This window comes from Sus scrofa, chromosome 5 (genome assembly GCF_054392235.1).
Source record: "Sus scrofa isolate SSC_HxYL_T2T_F1_AM1 chromosome 5, Sscrofa_HxYL_maternal_Yorkshire_Landrace_v2.0, whole genome shotgun sequence".
NCBI classification, from domain to species: domain Eukaryota; kingdom Metazoa; phylum Chordata; class Mammalia; order Artiodactyla; family Suidae; genus Sus; species Sus scrofa.
The window spans coordinates 94,745,743-94,766,859 of NC_139387.1; the positions used below are offsets into that span (position 1 = coordinate 94,745,743).

The 21,117-nt window shown below is 44.1% G+C and overlaps 1 protein-coding gene, 1 long non-coding RNA gene and 2 other non-coding genes across 8 annotated transcripts in view; 2 read left to right on the forward strand and 2 right to left on the reverse strand.

Moving 5' to 3' along the window:
* LOC110260790 (uncharacterized) overlaps window positions 1-21,117 on the reverse strand; it is a 183,519-nt gene that overhangs the window by 117,835 nt on the left and 44,567 nt on the right. For all 3 annotated transcript variants that reach the window (XR_002344245.2, XR_014804381.1, XR_014804380.1), the window contains exon 2: window positions 19,703-19,808. This is a non-coding gene — a long non-coding RNA (uncharacterized LOC110260790). The remainder of the gene's footprint in view (window positions 1-19,702; window positions 19,809-21,117) is intronic.
* Window positions 4,745-4,879, forward strand: LOC146403552 (small nucleolar RNA SNORA72). Its single transcript, XR_014804660.1, has one exon. It is a non-coding gene; the product is annotated as a small nucleolar RNA SNORA72 (small nucleolar RNA).
* On the reverse strand, window positions 11,320-11,391 carry TRNAD-GUC (transfer RNA aspartic acid (anticodon GUC)). The gene has a single exon. It is a non-coding gene; the product is annotated as a tRNA-Asp (tRNA).
* The window catches only part of LTA4H (leukotriene A4 hydrolase), a 32,019-nt gene continuing 22,626 nt past the window's right edge, over window positions 11,725-21,117 (forward strand). For 2 of the 3 annotated variants that reach the window (XR_014845158.1, XM_085024471.1), the window contains exons 1-3: window positions 11,816-12,044; window positions 18,389-18,519; window positions 20,062-20,182. Coding sequence is in view for 2 of the 3 variants with exons in the window: in XM_085024471.1 (XP_084880597.1) it covers window positions 11,886-12,044; window positions 18,389-18,519; window positions 20,062-20,182 (411 nt within the window). In the remaining variant the exon portion in view is untranslated. 3 annotated transcript variants of the gene reach the window in all.

The window sequence follows — 21,117 nt, forward strand, 5'->3', positions numbered from 1 at the left end:
CCAAGAGGTTTATGAACTTCCCAGGAAGAAGCAGACGTCCATGCTGCTTGGTACCTACAGAAGGTGACTGATAAGGCTGCCGAGTTGTGGCTATGCTGAGCATGCCCACGAATCTGGACGATTTGGTCCGTTTGATTCCTTAAAGAGCAGAAATAAAAGTCAAAGCTATCGCCACCTATCATTTAATTTCCAATTTGATATTATTCTAGTTTAATGATTCTGCTCAGAAATAAAGAGGAAATACTTGGGGACTGAGAGATTGAGAAAGTCTGGGAAGCCAAACCATCCTAGACCAAGCAATAACCTCAGCTTCCACGGCGGGGCTTTTCTTTCTGCCTTTCTTCCTTCCTTTGTTCCTTCCTCCCACCCCTCCCCTTCTGTCATTCCTTCCACCTCCACTGAGGATGCACCACGTTGTTGGCACTGAGCTGGTCGCTGTGAGACTGTCAAGGGAACTCACTCTAAGGTAGGCTTGGGAGAAACTTGCTACCTTAACTCCTTTGCAAACAGAGAGAGGTTGAAAGACACAAATGCAAACTCACTGGAGGACAAGAAATATAGACAGTTGATTTTCCTTAATTGCAGCAATTATGTTTCATAAAGTCACCTTGAACATAAAATTAGCGAATCCTGAACCGTGGCTCCCAGTGGAAATATAGTAGGATATTGAGAGCCTCTGATCATGACATTTTCATCAGCCAGTCAATACATAACCTTGTCTCATGTGTGTGTGTCTGTCTCAAGGCACCTTATTTACAGCTGCTTCATTACCACTTGACTCATGGCCAACAGCACGAACTCTCATCTGGACAAAGTTTATGTAACACACGTGCCTTCCCCAAGGGACACATCGCAGCCTTCTCATCCTTAGCTTGGGGGGCATTTTAAACAGTGAAAGCACCAGAAAAAAACAAAACAAACAAACAAAAAAAAAAACAGCACTGAATAGACCACGCAAACGACACATGTTCACCACATCCAAGAAGCAGAAAAGGACACTGAGCTCAGTTCCAGCTGAGACTCTGGAAACGTGCGCCTCTGGCCACCTGAAATGTTCATAGCTCTGCCTGTTGCTGCAAATGACCACAGAAGGACAACGAGGATAGATTTGGGGGCAACAAATACATTTTTGCAAGTAGGCAAATTCACAAAGATGAAATCTGCAAATAGCAAGCCAACATCAAAACCTGGCTACGATGTGTTCACCCAAGACATGTCCTTAGCAGCACTACCTCGGACCTGAAAATCACCCTAAAGTCCATGCAGCATAGAAGGGAGAAAGACATGGTGGTCAGTCCACACGTGTCATATTGCACAGCAATGAGAACACATACTGCGTGTGTGTGTGTGTGTGTGTGTGTGTGTGTAACATTTGCACTGAGGGGAGTTCCCGTCGTGGCGCAGTGGTTAACGAATCCGACTAGGAACCATGAGGTTGCGGGTTTGATCCCTGCCCTTGCTCAGTGGGTTAAGGATCCAGCGTTGCCGTGAGCTGTGGTGTAGGTTGCAGAAGCAGCTCGGATCCCGCGTTGCTGTGGCTCTGGCGTAGACCAGTGGCTGCAGCTCTGATTCAGCCCCTAGCCTGGGAACCTCCATATGCCGCAGGAGTGGCCCAAGAAATGGCAAAAAGACAAAAACAAAAACAAAACAAAACAAAAAAAAAACATTTGCACTGAGGAAAACTACAGACCTAAAGAGAAAGGAAAATACATTAGGGGAAAAAGCAAAAAACAAAAACCACAATAACAACAAAAAACCACAAAGTGGAGTTTCTGTCGTGGTGTAGCAGAAACAAATCTAACTAGTATCCATGAGGATTCGGGTTGAATCCCTAGCCTCTCTCAGTGGCTTGGGGATCCAGTGTTGTCATGAGCTGCGCTATAGTGTAGGTCGCTGACACAGCTTGGCTCCAACCCTGCTGTGGTTGTGGTATAGGCAGCAGCTGTAGCTCTGATTCGACCCCTGGCCTGGGAACCTCCCTATGCTGTGGGTGTGGCCCTAAAAAGCAGAAAAGAAAGAGAGGAAGAGGGAAAGAGAAAGAAAGAAGGAAGGAAGGAAGGAAGGAAGGAAGGAAGGGGAGAAAATAAATCCAAAGAAAGAAAGAAAATACACCGGGGAAATATTCCTGGGGAAAGGGGCCAGGGAACAGAGACAAGAGTGGGTCTCCTAGCCTGGGACCTGGGTGCACTGCTGAGCCCCGCGGGGTGCGTCCGGTGTGTCCGTGAGAAAGGAAGCGGGTCTGGCTGGAGAAGAAGCTGCACTTGGGAGCCAAGAGGAAGCAGCTTGGGAGGCAGGTGGAGGAGGAAGTTCATGCCTCAGCTTGACAAATGCCATCTGCGGGAGACGGTGACAAGACGTCAACTATGCGAACTTCTTACAGGAGTTACCTCCAAATGCTAAGGTAGGCAGGCCTTTTATAAGAAATGACAAAATAGCAGTTAGTTCCTCAATCACAGGTTTGTAGATGAGAAGACTGTTGAGGAACAAAGCCTTGAAGTTAGTCTTTGCTGACAACCTGTTTCACCAGCAAGTGGTAATAACCTGCTCTGTGGGTGAAACGAGAACAACTGGGCTCAAGGCCAACCAATCTGAGACAGAAGTGTTGTTTTTAAAAATGCAGCCCTGTAGACACTTGTCAAACCCCACACATGCTTTAGAACAAAAAGCCTAAGTACCTGTTCTGATGAAATGCCCTTGGCTACTTTGTAGGAAAAATACAAGCAGAGCTGGAATCTCTGAGTCAGGGAAAAAAAACCAACAACTACCAGTGCAGGTGAACCTTGCCATCAGCCACACCTAGAAAAGAGACAGAAGCGACCGAGGGGAAAATAAAGTTTGGTCTAAACCAGTCCCTGGACCAAATTTTTTGCTTGTAACTGGAAAAGAGCTTCCCCCCCTGCCTGAGCCACCTTTGCTTGACACAAGCTGAGGGGTTGCTGGGTTTGTGTCTCAGTCTAGAGATTTGGGCTTTGCCCCAGTGACTGATGCTTGGCTTGGTGCAAAGGTCCCACAGGAAATTCCTGGCATGAGTTAAAGTGTCCAAACTTCAAAGCAGCACAGCAAAACCTGGCTACAATGTGTTCACCAAAAGACTCCTTCTGGAATGTCCATTGCAGCATTCTTCCCAGAACTGAAAATCACCCGCACGTCCACCCACAGCAGAATGGAGAAAGAAATCGTGGTGTGTCCACACGTGTCATCTGTGCAGCAATGACAACAGGCAACCCAGAACTGTACACAACAGCAGGAAGGGTCACACAAACTTCACGGGGACCTCTTGCCTGCTTCCCTTCACACCAAGGAAATACAAAGAGCAGAAGAGGTAGAAGCGATATGTTACCACGAGTCAGACCGCTATTGCCTCTGGGGAGTGAGATTTATAAAGACGGGAGGGGACTCTGAGGAGCCATCTGGGGCGCTGGTGCTCATGTTTTGTGTCTAATCTGGCTGCTGCGTGTACCTGGGTGTGCAATTCATAAAGCTTTTCCGAGAGCTAAACACCGATGACAGGTGCATTTGTACGAATGGGTAGTTGGCTTCGAGGAAAATGTTTTTTAAAGTATTTGCCATTGGCAAGAGGGTGGAAAGGGCAGTCCCTGCTGCAAGTAAACCTATTGCCTTCTGGCATCAGAGGACAAGAAAGGGCTCAGAGGGCAGTTTTCTCTTGGCCCCAAAGTCAACACAAAATAACCCACAGAGTGAAAGGATGCCTGGAGCCTCGTGTGAAATCTCATTCATTCATTTACGCATTTGTTGCTTCACCTTCAGACAGAGAGCATATACCATCTGGGACTTGAAGGGCCAAGTAAACGGACAATTTAGGCCCAGAGCAGTGCCTGCTGCGCTGCGGATCACATTAGGGTGTTAAGGGGCTACTGATTTTTGAGGGTCCAGGCCAGGAGCTCCAGGAGGAGTCCGGCCCTGTCTGATTTACTCTGGAATGGAATTTCCTCCGACTCCCCAAGTATCTTTTGAGCCTCTAGGGCCGTTGTTTAGCTTCATGTGGTCAAGCATCCCCCGGGGGTCTTGTGCGGATTCTGATGCGGTAGGTCGGGCATGGGTGGGGTGGGGGCTGGGATTCGCTGCTGCTGAAACCCACCGTCCTCCTAGGTTAGGAGAGACGGTCCTGTGACCAGCAGGGATGCTCGGGCTGCAACCCAGGGCAACCCGACAGCCTCTCGTGTTCAGGCTGGTGCCTCCTGACGGCAAAGCACAGAATCAAAGGGCAGACTTCGGTGGGGGACCAGGTCACGGGTGAGGGAGGGGAAGAAAAAGGACATGGAAGGAGGGGCGGGTGGCGGGGAGGCAGGTGACTCATGTGCTGTTTTACGAAATTGGGAGACCGCTGTCGTATTCACCTTTCATTTCTCTCTCCTGGGCTCCCTGAACCTCTTCTTGACAGGAAGAACAGAGCAGGAGATGGAAATACAAATCTCAAATTCTTGCCTGAGGCTGCGCAAGCAAAACCCGGATTGAATAGAGACATGCAGAAATGAGTCAGGGCTGCTTCAACCATCTTGGGAGCTAAAGATGAAAAAAAGGTGGTTGAAATCATTTCTTTTCACCCATCGGAAGGGTGAGGACACCGCACGCACCTGTTTCCATCAGGGAAAGTGATTCCACTAGGCTCCCACAGGAGTTTGGTTTGTAGTTTGGGGTTGGGGTGACCTTTCTGTTTTAAAATATCCATACATATTTTTTGGAATAGGTAATATGTCCACCTACATCAAAATTCAAAAGACTTCTGCAAATATTCCTGCTGTTCTGATTTTGTCATGATCAGGGCCGGCTCCATATTCACTATACTGAGACCAGGCGTGATGTGGCCCCGGAGCTCATTCTTTCCCTAGGTCTGGTTTTATAAATGCTGGTGATAAACCAAGTCTGATGTATAGGATACATCGTATATGGGAAATGTCTGTGACTCGAGGTATCTGATCAACCTCGAGAAACACAGCACGGCACGTGTAATAACTTTTGAAGCTAACCATTACTAATTTGCTGATTACCAGCTGCCATTAAGTGACTTGTAAAAAAAAAAAAAATCGAAAGCCTTAACAGGTTCACCTACATCTCACCTCTGTTTCTTAGCCACCTCTCTTCCCTTCCCCACTGGCAAACAGTATCATGAGGGTTTGGAGAATATTTTCCAGAATATTTTACATAGCTATGAGCAAATTTTACGGATATTCTTCCCCCCCCCCCCGTGACACAAAAAGAAGAAGGCACCCACAATCTTATTCTGTCAGACGCTCCTACGAGACACTGATCCTTATCTTGCCAGATGTGGATTCTGATTCCAACCATCCTTCTGTCCCCCAGGAACCCCAATCTGTTGCCTCTACCTCTTCACGGTCTCTCACACCTCTGGTGTTCTCCCCTGGCCCAGTTTTCACACTCTCTTGGCAAAACCAGCCCTAGGCAGCCACGTCTACTAAAAGGGCAGAAAATATCTAGTGGCGATGTTGATGAAACCTTGAAGGCTTTGAAGCAGGGTAGTGAGATGCTTAAATCAGAAAGCAGCCTCTATTGGAAAACATAAGGTAGAGGGAAGCAAGCCTATCCGATACATAACTTTTTTCAAACATCTGCAATAATATACAATAAGGTGGTGAGAAATTGATGGACAAGGGTGAGTACCTGGGGCAAGAGTGATAATCCCATCCAACTGAGACCAGGTGTCTTGGTAAAGACTCTTCTCCGTGGATATCAGAAAACCCGAAATACCACTGTCTGAAACAAAGCGGAAGTTTCTCCCTCTCTCTCAAGGAAAAGAAATTCAGTCCATAGGGGCCATCCATGATCATCAGAGGCCTGGCTACTTCCCGCCCAGGGCTCCCTACATGCTGCGGCTCTACAACCCTTAGCAATAGTTCCAACCTCATGATGCAATTCTCATGAGACAACGTGGCAGTTGGAGTGCTAGCCATCAAGTCTGTATTCCGGATAACAGACTAGGGAAAAGGTTTAAAAAAATAATAATAAAAGTCTCTGTTGAGGACACTTCCTAAAAGTCATAATTGGCAATTCTGCTGACCTTCCATTGGCCAGAACTTAGTTACAATGACCATAACTGCAAAGAAAGGGGGAAATGCAGTCTTCTGGGAGCCACGTGTCCAGCTAAACAATGAGGGCTTTACTACTAACGGCGAAAATAAATACAGATATTGGTGAATAGCGAATGATCTCTGCCATATCAGACGCATAACCTGAAGAGGAAAGAAGAAAGGCAGTTTACGGAGGAGCATGCGAGACATTGGATTAACTTGAAGGATTCTCTGCCTTCCGAATTGTTCTTTTCCCCAACACATCTCTGTTTCTGGCCCCATGCCTTGATTCTTGCTAGTATTTTCACCTGGAAAGCTGCCCACCTCCCATTGCCCATGCTCAATCCTATAGGCTCTACCATTTTTCCTATTAAAATCCCCATCTCAAATGCTATACCATCCACGATATTATTCCTCACGGTCCCTAAAGGCATAGAATCTGTTCTTCTAGAACATCATCTCAACACCATGCTATCTTAGGTATAATTCATTACAGAGCGTTAAATTATCCAGCAGGTAGCACAGGGTAGCAGAATGCACTTAATTCCTGTCAACTGCACCGACTACTTAAAGAAAAGAAAGGTCTCTGTGACGCGTGGGGAAAAGCAATGAGAAGGTTTTACACCCTTTTAAGGAAAGTGGTCACACACCAATTGCAATTTCCTGAATTTCCTGAATGTAAATGCATTTCAAAACATATGATCGTTGCTAATGTCGCAAACTCTTTTTAGAGGCCTAATTCAGTGTGATCTGCTTCTCATTTTCCAGGTCTTCCTAAAAAACTCATGCTGACAAAACGAGGAAAAATAAGTATTGAAATTATCAAAATGGGCAAAATAAAAGCCAGCGGAAATAATCAAACTAGCTAATGTGTAACGAATGAGCACCCCAGGCCAAGCACAGTGCTGAGCACTTCACATGTATTGTCTCATTTCATCCTTTCAACAACCCCATAAAGCAGAAGTACCTCAATTATCCTGAGGGGACTGAGGCCTAGAGGAATTAGGTAATTTTCCAGGTAGAGTTGTAGAGCAGTAGAGCTGGAATACCTCCTGCTCATGGCTCTGTCAATATACGTACATTTATTTGCAAAAACTTGATATAAATCATCTTTTTCATTCTAAGACCTCCTTTTGTAGGTACACTCTGATATGATCCTTATTTTATAGAAGCAATAGAAAGCTTCATTTTCAAAACTCTTCTCAGACATTGCAAAAGAAGACATACAGCTAGCCAAGAGTCACATGAAAAAATGCTCAACATCGCTAATTATTAGAGAAACGCACATCAAATCTGTAATGAGGTACCACCTCACACCTCAGAATGGCCATCATTATTAATTCCACAAATGACACATGCTGGAGAGGATGTGGCGCAAAGGGAACCCTCCTGCACTGTTGCTGGGAATGTAAATTGGTACAACCACTATGGAGAACAGTATGGAGGCGCCTCAGAAACTAAATATACAACTGCCATATGATCCAGCAATCCCACTGCTGAGCATGTATCCAGAGAAAACTTTCGCTGAAACAGATAACATGCACCTCTATGTTCTTCAGCCTATTCATTAGCCAAGACATGGAAACAACCCAAGTGTCCCATGACGGATGAACGGATTAAGCTGCAGTACATATACACAATGGAATACTACTTGGCCATAAGAAAAAGAACAAAATAATGCCATTTGCAGCAACATGGATGGAACTAGAGACTCTCATCCTGAGTGAAGGAAGTCCGAAAGAGAAAGACAAATACCATATGATATCATTTATATCTGGAATTTAATATATGGCACAAATGAACCTATCTACAGAAAAGAAACAAACTCATGGACATGGAGTACACACTTGTGGTTGCCAAGGGAGAGTGGGAGGGAGTGGGATAGACTGGGAGTTTGGAGTTAGCAGATGCAACCTAATTGCATTTGGAGGGGATAAGCAATGAAATCCTGCTGTTTAGCACAGGGAACTATATCCGATCACTTGTAATGGAACATGATGGAGGAGAATGTGAGAAAAAGGATGCATGTGTATGTATAACTGGGTCGCTTTGCTGTGGAGCAGAAAATGACAAATTTTATTCTAGTTGTAAGTCAACTATAATACATTTTTTTAAATCAAATAAAAACAGTTCTCTTTGCTGTACACCTGAAACAAACACATTATAAATCAACTATCCTCCAATAAAATTAAAAACATACAAACAAACAAAACCAAACAAGGAGTTCCCCCTTGTGGCTCAGTGTAAACGAACCCAACTGGTATCAATGAGGATACAGGTTTGATCCCTGGCCCCCCTTAGTGAGCTATAGGTGTCAGACAGGGCTCAGATCCTACACTGCTGTGGCTGTGGCATAGGCTGGCAGATGTAGCTCCGACTAGACCCCTAGCCCAGGAACTTCCATATGCCTGCAGGTGCGGCCCTAAAAGCAAAACAAAACACCAAAAAAAAAAAAAAGCAGAAGTTCCCAGTGTGGGAACTTTTTAAGCCACATGAGGAGTTCTCCTCGTGGCTAAGTGGTAACAAACCTGACTAACATTAATGAGGATGCAGGTTCCAACCCTCGCCTTGCTCAGGGGGTTAAGTATCCAGGATTGCCAGGAACTGTGGTGAGGTCGAAGATGCAGCTCAGATACAGCCTGGCCGTGGCTGTGGCTGTGGCACAGGCCAGCAGTTACACCTCCCATTCTACCCCTGGCCTGAGAAGAACTTCCATAGGTCGGGGGTATGGCCCTAAAAAGACAAAAAAGGAAAAAAGAAAAAAAAAGAATCCCACATGGCTTCTCAACTCAATCTCTGAGGATGTGGGTTCCGGGTTCATGGCCCCAAACTTTGGCATATGTTGCGGATGCAGCTCATATCAACACTGATGGATGTGATCAATGCATGGGATACCAATGCATTGGAGCAACGCAGAGGCATCGTAGGCAACAGTTATAAATTTGACTGGACCACTAGCTTGGGAACTTCCATCTGCTGCAGGTGTGGCCATAAAATTTAAAAAAAAAAAAAAACAATGAAACACACAAAAAAATAAAATAAAATAAAAGCTATTCTCATTCCACCATCAGCTATGGATAACACTCCTATTGTTTGTGCATTGCTATTTCTCTACACTTTAATTTGGGAGTCAGTGGTATTTTAGAAACCAATTTCTATGAAATATCTATCTTTTGATTAATCCATGAATCAATTTGAGGAATTTGTGGTTGTCCGTGGCTGTCTTCTTGAGCACAAAGACATAAACTCTGTGGGTTCCTGGGAATCAGTAATTGAAAGATGGTGATATTGACATGTTTTACTGAAACAAACAAATGAACAAACAATCCTTTTTCAGTAGGAAAATAATTTGATTGTGTATTCCTTGTCTCAGTCAATTCTACTGCATCATTTTTGTCACCCTGTATTTGCTAGCATGCAGAACACTTTTACATCTCAAAAAAGTTTGCATTAGATTTGCAAAGGTCAATCATGACAAGGATTCTTAGGCCAAATGGAATTAGGATTTATGCAGGTGTAATGTATTGGATTTAATAATTTGGGACGTTTTTATTTTGTTTTTCTTGTCTTGCAAGGGCCAACACAAAGATATCCAAATGTAAACCTGTCTTTCTGTTGCTGGGGTCAAATTTGTTAGATCACTTTGACACAGAATGGGGCCACTCTCCAACTGCTTAATTCATCAACCACCTACCCCGCCGCCAGCTTCTTCAATCTTCCAATTCCTCTTTTTCTAGAAATCCTTCTACCTCTCTATCTGAACATGTCAAAGCTTCCCTCTACCTAAAAACAGTAAAAAACATTTTCTCAGCACTCCACTTCTCTCTATTCCTCTTTCTTCTTCCCTTCTCACAGGGGCCACTGGAAATAGGCCTCTACCCCATCTCCCCTCTGCTCTGTTATTGCTCAATCACTGCTCTCTAGTGTCTACCTTCAACCAAACCACAAAAGTCAACACACTCACCATTTTCTCACCTCTATCCCATTGCCAAATCCTAAGAAGACCATTTACTTCTTATTTTAATGGCCCTCTAGGCTGTACTTGACATTGCTGGTTGGCTCTATTCTTTTTTTTTTTTCATGAGCACCTCTTATTCTAGCACCACCCTCTCTCTTTTTAAAAAATTTCAGCTGTAATGAGGTAACACTGAGAAATAAAATGTTAAGATATTTAAAATGTGCATCGTGAAGATTTGGGGTACATATACCTTGTGAGAGGGTGCCTCCCCGCCTCCAAACTTTGTTTCTTAAATTCTGGTGTTCTTCCAGTTTCCAACCTGTTTCACTGCTCTTTTTACATACTCTCCTTGGGCTGAGCTAACCCACAGCCAGAGTTTCATCCATCACATTATGTGATACTCTCATACCTGCCGGAAACATCCCCAGAGCTACAAATGTAAAACTTCCCAAGGTCTCATGGACAGCTCCGCTCCGAGTTCCATACACTTTCAAACTCCGTTTGTCCCAGATTAAACTTTTCCTACTTAAGTCTGTTCTCTTAATGTTGTCTCCATCTCTGGTTAATGATCATCCGACCACTGAAGCGAAGAATCTGAGAAACCACCTTAGGCTCCTTCTTAATCTGGGAAACCACTTCTCTCAACTATTCTTTCCATTCTTTCCTCTCTCTCCTTACTCATTACTTACCGGTGTCAGCCCCCTGGCATCTTCTTCCTAGACTATGTAACAGCAGTTTCCTAACTCTTCACACTCTGGTTTTGTTACCTTTCTCTGAATGCTCTGAAGACTACCAGTGTTCCTTTGATAACAGGAATCTGACCATGTCGCTCCTCTGCTGAAAATTCTTCAATGAGTCAGTTCCTCAGCCATGCATTCAGGAGTAAAGGTCCAGCTGTTTAGGTCCTTTGAGATGGCTCCTTTTCCAGTTGTCCCAGTTTCAACTCTTAGGTCTCATTTTCTTTAGGCAAGTTACGCTTCGATCCTTCCTCACCTCCAGGATGTCCCGGCTCTGCATTCTCCCTGTAGCCACTGCACGCTCATATCATAGAACTGTCTCACTACAGAACATCTAAGTTTCTAAGATGGGAATGTGGCTTATTCGTTCAGATCTGGAAATGTACATAAGAACCAGGGCATTGGGTGTTGAATTGACAGAACTGAGTTCACTTGCACTGGGTTGCCAACACGGCATAGCACCAACAAAACAGCTTTAAAGTATAAATCTGACAGTCAATTTGACTGTTCCTTTCACATTTGCTCTTTAAATCTATGAACATTTCCGTCCGTAAGGAAGAAAAAGGCTTCTTTGCGCCTCCCCGTCGGGGAATCGAACCCCGGTCTCCCGCGTGACAGGCGGGGATACTCACCACTATACTAACGAGGAATTGCACGGGAGTCAACTTTCTAACAGACTTCTTATCCCTTTTTGCCCCGCCCAGCCATTATATACAGAATCGACATTCTACTGTTCTTGTAACTTCCACCGAAACTGAATGGAACTAAAATGGAGGCTCTCAGTTTCATCTCTCTGCTTACTCAGTTCCATCGGCCCATCTTTCATCTAACTCTCACCCTCTCCTCTTCCTCCTCCTTCCCCTCGGGGAGCAATATCGAGCCACTTCAGCACCCCTCCGCGCGCACACACACTCCCAGGGAGCAAAGCGCACTCCTTGTCGCACTGCACCATGGGACGTGTAGTTCCATCCATGCCGTACCCCACTCTTCTCTGACTTCAAGAAACTTCCCTTCCCGGCTGGCGCCACGAATCCCTCCTCCTCTGCCTTGCCTCTCTCCCTCTTTTCCTCGTTCTCAGTCGAGTAGTCTCTCTGGCAGCAGAGTGTCGGGTGAGCATCGCGTGCGGCGGGACTCCCCACAGCCATGCCGGAGGTAGTGGATACGTGCTCCTTGGCCTCCCCGGCGTCCATCTGCCGGACTACACACCTTCACCTGCGCTGCAGCGTCGACTTTACTCGCCGGGTACTGACCGGGACCGCCGCGCTCACCGTCCAGTCTCAGGAGGACAATCTACGCAGCCTGGTACGGTGGGACAGCTCCCAGTGACCGCCTCTCCCCGGCCGCCCGCCTTCTGTCTCTCACCCCGCTGCGGCCCCTTCCCAGTCCCATGCGCCTGTCCGCTTTGCGCAAACCGCGACGCTTCTGTGCAGCCCGCGACCCATATTCTGCACCTCCTTTCCAGCCCCCACTTATTGCTCAGCATCCCCTTCTTCTGCCCCAAGACACCCCATACCTTTCCCTCCCAACCCAAACTGCGTTTCTGCATTCCTCCCTCACTCCCTATGTTTACCAATCTCCTTTTACACCCTTGTCTCCAAAGCCCCGTTCCCAGTCCCTGGACACATGCTCGTGCCCACTCCACGCCCCACTCCTCACCCAGCGCTCAAGTTTCATCTTAGCACGAACCCCCTCCCCCATCCCCCATAAGACTAGTTCCCAGCGCCAATGCCTCTTGCCCTCTCCCGGTTTCCTGGGCCTGCAGCCCGGAACACCCTCTTTAGGCCCCTGATTGCTTCCAATTCCCCCGCACCTTCCTCAGTACACGGTCTCAGCCAAGTCTCAGACCCTGTATTCTGCTGATGCTCAGTCCCCCTTTTCTCTCCCAGTCCCCTTATTTCCGCCCAGAGTTCTGCGATAAAACCGATCGCCGTCTTCCCTCACTCTCCAGCCAGTTCTCAAACGCCCTCGAATTCCCAGCCCTGCTTCCATGCTTCCAGTCTGCTTTTCAGACTCCACGTGCAGCTCTTTCTCTCTGGGTTCATAGTTCTTCCTGCCTTTGATTCTTATCACCCTTCCCGTCCAATAATTTAAGGATGGTGAGACATTGAAGTTCTCTAAGAATGTCTCATTATAATTTATTAGTAGTTGGTTCCAAGAAGCAAGTAATATTGCGCTTCTTAGAAAATATGGGCGTCTACAAGCTCTCTAACCACTCGAATGATGACAAACTTGCTTAGATTTGTGGAATATTATTAAATTATTTTCTCTGCACAACATAACCTGTTTTCAGTGTTCTTACTCAAATTGTCTGGTATTATTTGGATTGTATCTTTCACCTGAGGAATTTCATAGAAAAGCATTTTAGAAATAAGAGGAACAAGACAAGACCGGCCACACTGTAGTGGTGTAGTGTAGTGATAGCTACTAAAACCTAGCAATAAGCAATCAGATAAGGTTATGTTGTGGGCTGGACGGCTGGAAATCAGTGGGGTCAATTCACTGGTCATAAGAATAAGTTTCGATAAGAGTTGGTGGTTTTTTCCTGCTTGAGCAATAGGCCTGTAATTTGAGTCATTAATATGAACTAATACAGCCCATAACTTTCTTACTCTTGGTGCTTTAACATTTTGCTAGACTGATTCTGATGTAAAAAATAGGTTGACTCCTCTATGCATTGATGAGTAGTCACTAGAAATACTGTAAGGAAAAAAAAATAAAAGCTTTATAAGCAAAACGATAACTATTTTTCTATAGGTTGTACTTTGGTCTGTTTGAAGTGCCAAGCTATGGTTCATTGCAGACGGCTGTCCTCAGGCAGGACCTGCCGAACTGAGGTCCTGATTCAGTGCAATCTCTCCTTTTAGTAAAAGCAAGTGAATTTTGAGTTTGTCACTGCTTAATGTGACCTTGCGCTGTCGCTTGTTTTGTAAAAATAAAAGCTTTACCTCTATTCCATGAGTAAGCAAGAGTCAGGATGCTTACCTTTTGAAGGAAAGGTACCCTTAGTGCCCCAGTCTAAAAACCTGCCCATTGTTTTTGCATTCCCCACATCTCAAGAGCAGATTTTAAAATTGTGATTTCTAGTGTCCCATCTGTTTCGTACATTAGAGTGAAATAATAGTCATGTTAGATTTTAGGCAAGGTAAGCTAGCTACAGTTGTACATCTGTTTGTAATTGTTTGCTTATTTGTAATAACCTGAAGCCAAGAGTTTAGTTTTATTTATTCAGAGTTTTTTCCTTCCTCCACTGGATCATGGGCTCTTGGAGGGAGGGGCTGTGTATCCTGGCCCTTTGTATCTCAAGTTCTGAGTGGAGCTCCTGGCATACAGAAGACACTCCAGAGTTTAAGGAATTAATGGATGCATTGCGTTAGCATGCAGTGCCTGAGCTTGATGTGGGCTGCACTGAGAACAGTGCTAACTGTATCTTAAAGGTAAGGGGGCATTTTCTCACCACCACCAACAGAAAGGACCCAGGGCCAGCACTGGATGAGGACACCGTGCATTTTTTTCCTGTCCATGCTTGGGGTCCACGATGCTGGGGAATGTTGAAGGAGCTCTGTTAGGGTGAATTCCCAGCTTTTCTAAAACTCCCTTGAAAGTTTTGGGTTATTTATACTGAAGTTGGGATGTCATTTGCGGTTTAACTTTCAAGCGTTTGTGTCTTTTTTGGAAATTTTCAGTTCTTTAGGGTTCTTTCAGTTGGTAGCGCAAGGAAGTTGTAATGTCTTGGCCAAGATCGTAGAAACTATTAAGCAGCAGAAGCCAGGAATCCAATACAGATCCTTCCGACTCTGCAAACTCTCAGGTCTGCACTAAGTAAATGGCAGAGCTGAGGATCAAATCAAGGTGTCGCTTTGGTTCTCGTTTTGTTTTTATCACAGAGCCTCTTCATCCTTTCAGTATAGCTCCCTGCCAATAACGTAAATAGAGGCGTAATAAGGGGGCATCAAGCTTTTTAATTTAAACCCTGCTTTGTTGCAGAAAGAATTTGAGACGGCTGAAAATAACATATGCAGTATGATAAGGTTGAAAATAATTAAAGAATTTGGAGGAAGAGAGAATACGGATGGGGGAGGGGAGGAAACCACGTGACCTAAAGCCCAAGGCCCATAAAAGGAAGTAGATCCTGAAGTTAAGGTGGAGCTTTGCAACAGCCTGTGCAAAAGAGAAGCAGTCACACACGCCACGGCAACTGGTCAGCGGCTTAGAAGTGTAATTCTTTTGGGGGGTGTTATTTAAGGAGGGTGTTATTATTTACTATAAAGTAAATTTTATCCTCAGTAACCTCCTGCCAGGGCTGTTTCTTTTAACTGTATATGGGTATCTTGGCCTTACACATAGTTGGTGCTCAATAAATAATTATTGAAAAGTACTAATTCCAACCTGTCCGCTCTCCAGTTTCCTTTGTTTTTTTTTTTTTTGTTTTTTTCTTATTGCTATTCTTGTTGTGAGCCACACGGGAAGTCCTCTTATTGCTATTCTTGATCAATTGCTTAATAGCATTTATCAGTGCAATTTGAAGGTGAATTTCCTAAGTCATTTGGGCATGATAGCTGAGGGTAGGACTTCAGATCAACAGCTTAAACTTGTAGTTTCTGTTTTCTCCCGGTCCAGGACTTGCTTCATGCATTAATTGGCACCTACTGTTTCTCTGACATAGTGTTCAACCCTGGGAATGCAAGCCTAACTAACATTCTCCCTCTTTTGAAGAACCCTCAGTCTAATAAACCATTATAATGTGGTACAGTAAGTGCTACAGAAAAGAGCTGGGCCGACGGCTGTAACAAACAGAGGATATGAAAAAAGCTTCACAAAAAAGAGTTATAACAATAACCTGAGTCTTTTGATTCTAAACAGATTGGAAAAGTCTAGGCAATACAGATAATAGAATATGTTCCACTGGGAAATGACCCAAATAAGTCATCCTTATGGTTATAAGAAGAGTGTAAACATAAGTTGTGTATACACGTGAGATAGTCCAATCAAGTTTTTACCATAAATCAGATGGTCAGAAATAGGTACTAGAATATGAAGGGACAAAGGAGTAACTTCACTATTCTGAAGATACAAAATCTAATATTTCTGGAATATGCAAGTGCCAGAGATAAATCAGTTCTTATTTAGAGTAAGGGCAACAGTTGAGGCACCTCCCCTGAAAGAGAGAACCTGAAAAAAATAAATGCCCATTGGGAAGGAAACAGTGATGCTCATAACAAACTTGGCTGCTTTTTTTTTTTTTTTTAAATGTCTTTTTGCCTTTTCTAGGGCTGCACCCGCGGCATTTGGAGGTTCCCAGGCTAGGGGTCCAATCGGAGCTGTAGCTGCTGGCCTACACCACAGCCACAGAAATGCCAGATCTGAGCCGTGTCTGCGACCTACACCACAGCTCACGGCAATGCCAGATCCTTAACCCACTGAGCAAGGCCAGGGATCGAACCTCATGGTTCCTAGTCGGATTCGTTAACCACTAAGCCACGATGGGAACTCCTGTCTGCTTTTTATAAAAAAGAAAAAGAAAGTAAAGGAGAGAAAGGTTAAACCAAGATGGAAATTTCTTTCCAACCAAAAATTGTTGACTTCTGAGAGATAAGAATAAAACTGATAAAATTTCCTGAGCTTCTCACCCACAGGTAACTGATATAAAAGAGGCGACCGGAAAGTGGCTGTTTCTTGGCAGTCTTAACTATGCTATTCCAGGCCAGATTTCAAGGGAAAGATGCCAGAAGTAGGAAGATTAGATAATGGCAGTTCTTTTTTTCTTTCTTCCTTTTTTTTTGTTTTTTATTTTTTGTCTCTTTAGGGCTGCTCTCGCAGCATATGGAAGTTCCCAGGCTAGGGGTCGAATCGGAGCTGTAGCCGCCAACCTATCCCACAGCCACAGCAATGCAGGATCCAAGCCTCATCTGCAACCTACACCACAGCTCACGGCAATGCCAGATCCTTCACCCACTGAGCAAGGCCAGGGATCGAACCTGAGTCCTCGTGCATACTAGGTGGGTTCATAACCGCTGAGCCCCAATGGGAACTCCGATAATGGCAATTCTAATAGTCCAGGGCCTGACCTGGTCGTATGAGGACAGTCTAAAAGAAGAACTTGTTAACTGGCCATGCAGGATCGGGAAGTGGGATCAGTTGTGGATTATTTGAATGTTTTAAACCTTAGCCATAAGGTGAGGAGTTCCACCAATGGATGAGAGGCATCAGGGGAGAGAGCCGACTTCAGAGACATAATGGTAGCCTTGGTTTTAGAATTTCTAGAAGCCTGTTCAATAGGGGGTGATCGTTCCTATGGAAATACCAAGCAGGCAATTAAAGATATCTGCTGACGTCCTGGGCAGAGGATACGACTGAGAAATAGATGAGGAGTCATCTGCACAGAGGTTCTAGGGAAAGATGGGGGCATGAACGCGAGCTAGGGCATGGAGAATACGGTACGAAAATCAAAAGGCCGAGGCCAGCACACGGGGATACATCCCTACTGAGGAGTCAGGAGGGGGAGGAAAAATGCATTGGACAAGCAGCACTGATGTGTGAACGTGAGCCAAGGAGGGGGCTTCAAACAGATGGTGTGGTTCCTTAGAGCTATGAGTGGACAAAGATCAAAGTTACTAAACAGAAAAGACCTGTTGGTCCAGAGAACTGCCTTTTCAGGGGCAGAGGAGCGAGAAGCCGTAAGGAGAGACGGATGAGGAAGTGGACACAGCAGCCATAGGTTGCCCTTGGAGTTTAAGAAAGGAAGGAGAAAAATAGAATCGTTATCAGAGTGGGCAGAAGGATTGGGTGAAGTTTTAAAAATAATATAGCAGGCTGGGAGTTCCCGTCGTGGCTCCGTGGTTAACGAATCCGACTAGGAACCATGAGGTCGCGGGTTCGATCCCTGGCCTTGCTCAGTGGGTTAAGGATCCGGTGTTGCTGTGAGCTATGGTGTAGGTTGCAGACCCGGCTCGGATCCAGCGTTGCTGTGGCTGCGACATGGGCGGGGACAGCTGTAGCTCCGATTAGACCCCTTGCCTGGGAACCTCCATATGCCTTGAGGGCAGCCCTAGAAAAAGACAAATAAAAATAAAAATAACATAGCAGCCTGGTTTAGGTTGTTTGGAAACAGTCTTGGGGCACAGGAAGATTGAAGATCCTAGAAAATGAGATTGGTTGATCGTTAATGAAAGGGTATGGTTTCTAGGGCTCAGATAGAAGATTCTTGGGATGGAAAATACTCAGGCACTTGCATTGGGCACTTCCTGCCCAGAGCATCTGTCCCTAATCTGCCTTGGCAAGTAGATATGTTCTCCCAAATGAATTTTTTTCGTAGCAGAGACGTCTTAGGAGACAGAAGCTGAGGCATTTTAATTTAGATCTGACTTTTACTTAGAGCCAGACATTTGTGTGACTATCCCAGAATTACCTAACAAAACATACACGTAACTCTTAGAACCCCCAATGTTTTGGACCCTTTATAGAGTCCCATGAATTGGGACCTGTGCAACCTTTCAACTCCTTGAATTCCTGTATTTCACTGTGTGTCTTACTCTCCCTAAGCAGCTAGTTCTACTCTGCAGTCATTGAAGCCAGCCTCTAACTAATAGAATTTTCCCTGGGACCTAAAATGATTTTCTTATCATATAAAAATATTAATTTAATTCTAGACTCTGGATACAAAGGACCTTACAATAGAAAAAGTGGTCATCAACGGACAAGAAGTCAAATACACCCTTGGAGAAAGACAAAGCTACAAAGGATCCCCCATGGAGATCTCCCTTCCTATTGCTCTGTGCAAGTACGAAGGTTATTCCGTGTCTCTATATTTGCATTTAATTGAGACTTTTTTCATTCTCTATTTTTACCTGTGTGTATGTGGTAGACTGACGCTTATACTGAAAATGACATGTTCCTAAGATGCTGAAAAAATTCATTCTGTGCCATACTCAAGAATAGGACTTTCAAGAACTGTTACTTCGTTGCGCATTGTTTTACCAATATCTCGGGTGATGGTGAGAACATGCTGTCTGAAGGAGGCATTTCAGGATCACCCCGGAGGCTTTTACAAGCTGCACAGTTTTCACCTCCTCCCCAGAGGCCAGCCACTTTTATTGATAGAATAACAGCAATGACAAACATAAAACCATTTCTACACACCAATCTTGACATAAGGGCTTTACATGTATTCTTTCATCAAATCCTTATAGTAACCCACTGTGGTATGATCTACATTTTATAGATGAGCAAAGGGAACCTCAGAGAAATAAGTAATTAATTTAAGCCAGAATTGTCATTTTCAGAGTCTACCCCACACCTTGATATACTGGGAAGGGAAAGAAAGGGGGAAAACCATTGACCTAGAATAAGGTCAGTCTGCCCCCACCTTTCAGTAGCCAGTATTTTCATGCCTGCTCTTCCCATTTAAGGGAAAAAAAAAAGGAAAGGCACATAATTTGTGAGATAGGTCATTAGCCATATTCTACAGTGAAACAACTATAGCAAAGGGAGTTCAAATAAGCTGCCCAAATTCACAGCAGTGGTAGTTAGGATTCAAACACAAGCACGACCGCTGGTCTCCAGGGCTCTTGCTAGTTCCTGATCAACAGTGCTGCTCGATCTCCCTGGGGGGAAGGACCAGTTTTTGTTCATTCCAATCTGCCACATTGTAAAAGGCAATAAAAATGCATTACTAGGAAGAAGAGATTAAATACAGCACTTTTTTTTTTATGGCTGTACCTGTGGCACATGGAATTTCCTGGGAGTGAATCCAAGCCACAGCTGCAACTGACACCACAGCCGCGGCAACGCCAGATCCTTTAACCCACTGCACGAGGCTGAGCATTGAACCGGCTCCTCTGCATCGGCCTGAGCTGCTGTAGTTGGCTTCTTAACCCACGGCGACATAGCGGGAACTCCACAGAATGTATTTCGTATCATTAGGTTCAACAGAATAAAACTTTACTCCCACGTTCTTAACTTACCTTGTCCAGTAACTAGTTTGCAGACTAGCACTCCCCGATGTTTCGTCCTGGCACCCACCGGGGTGGCAGTTGAAGTTTCAAAATCATTTCTTCTACTTTCCCACTACTGTAAAAGAGTAAATGATATCACAGAAAAAAAAAAAAAGTGAGATATTCAGCTGATACTAGTTCCTATTACATCGTCATAAGCAGTTACCATGTAGGGAAAAGGACCCATCGCCTTGCTAACATGCCTAGAAGGTACTCTCAATTGGTAATGAGAGCTTGTAAAATATTATTTATATTATTGGTGCATGAATTATGAATTCAGATGTTAGACTGAATTATACTCTACTAATGCCTTTGTTCCCTTCATCCAGAAATCAAGAAATTGTTATAGAAATTTCTTTTGAGACGTCTCCAAAATCTTCTGCTCTTCAGTGGCTCACTCCTGAACAAACTTCTGGGAAGGAACACCCCTATCTCTTTAGTCAGTGCCAGGTAAAAAAAGACTTGGAATTACTTTATTATTCCCACCTCATGCAGCTGAATGAGGCAAAGTGGACCGTGGTCATATGGATACATGGGTCTTACCCGAGCAAGAATTTTTATTCTATCTTATGTTATAAAAACTCCATATATTTTCATTTACATTGCTCACTTATTAACACATTTGAATAGTACTTTTAAAAAGAAACTTCCTTTAATTTGAAAACATGTCTACCTAGATTGGACTGTCTGGGTCAATTTCATATTCATACCCTCAGCCCCTGGCATAGAACTTGGCATAGAGTGGGCACTCAATAAATGGTCATAAAACAAAAGGAAAACAATCATAAAACAAAATATACACTTGTTATGAAAACTGCTAACAGTAAAGAGAAAGTGAAAGATCAAATTTCCTAATCTTCAGACACCATTGCCCAAAGGTAACCATTGAGTTGGTGTGTAGCCTTTCTGGATGTTTCTAGTACATTTACAACTGTATATATCGTGTAAATGTATTGAGTGTGCCTTTAAAATGATATGATTTAAACTATATCTGTTTTCTGTTTAAAAACTAAGAATAAAGAACCACATAATTAGAGATAATCTGCCACAAAGATAAAAAGTTATCAAACTCTTTTGTAAAAGAAAAAAGTCAGTTCTTTTAGTAATCAAATAGTTTGCAATGAAAGGAACTCACTTCATTAAACACTGACTATATTTCCAAGCATTGTGTTAGGTACTTTGCATATTTAATCCTTTTATTATTCCTGTGTGATAGATATTACGGTAGATTCACATTTGAAAGCAAATCTGTCAAAATGTTGGCACCTGATTTAGACATATTTGCTCTCTGTTGCCAACTGAAATGGTCTTTTAAATCTAAGAAACCCAGAATTCACTAATCTGGAAGCAATACCACATTCTAAGCAAGAATGTACTGATCATTC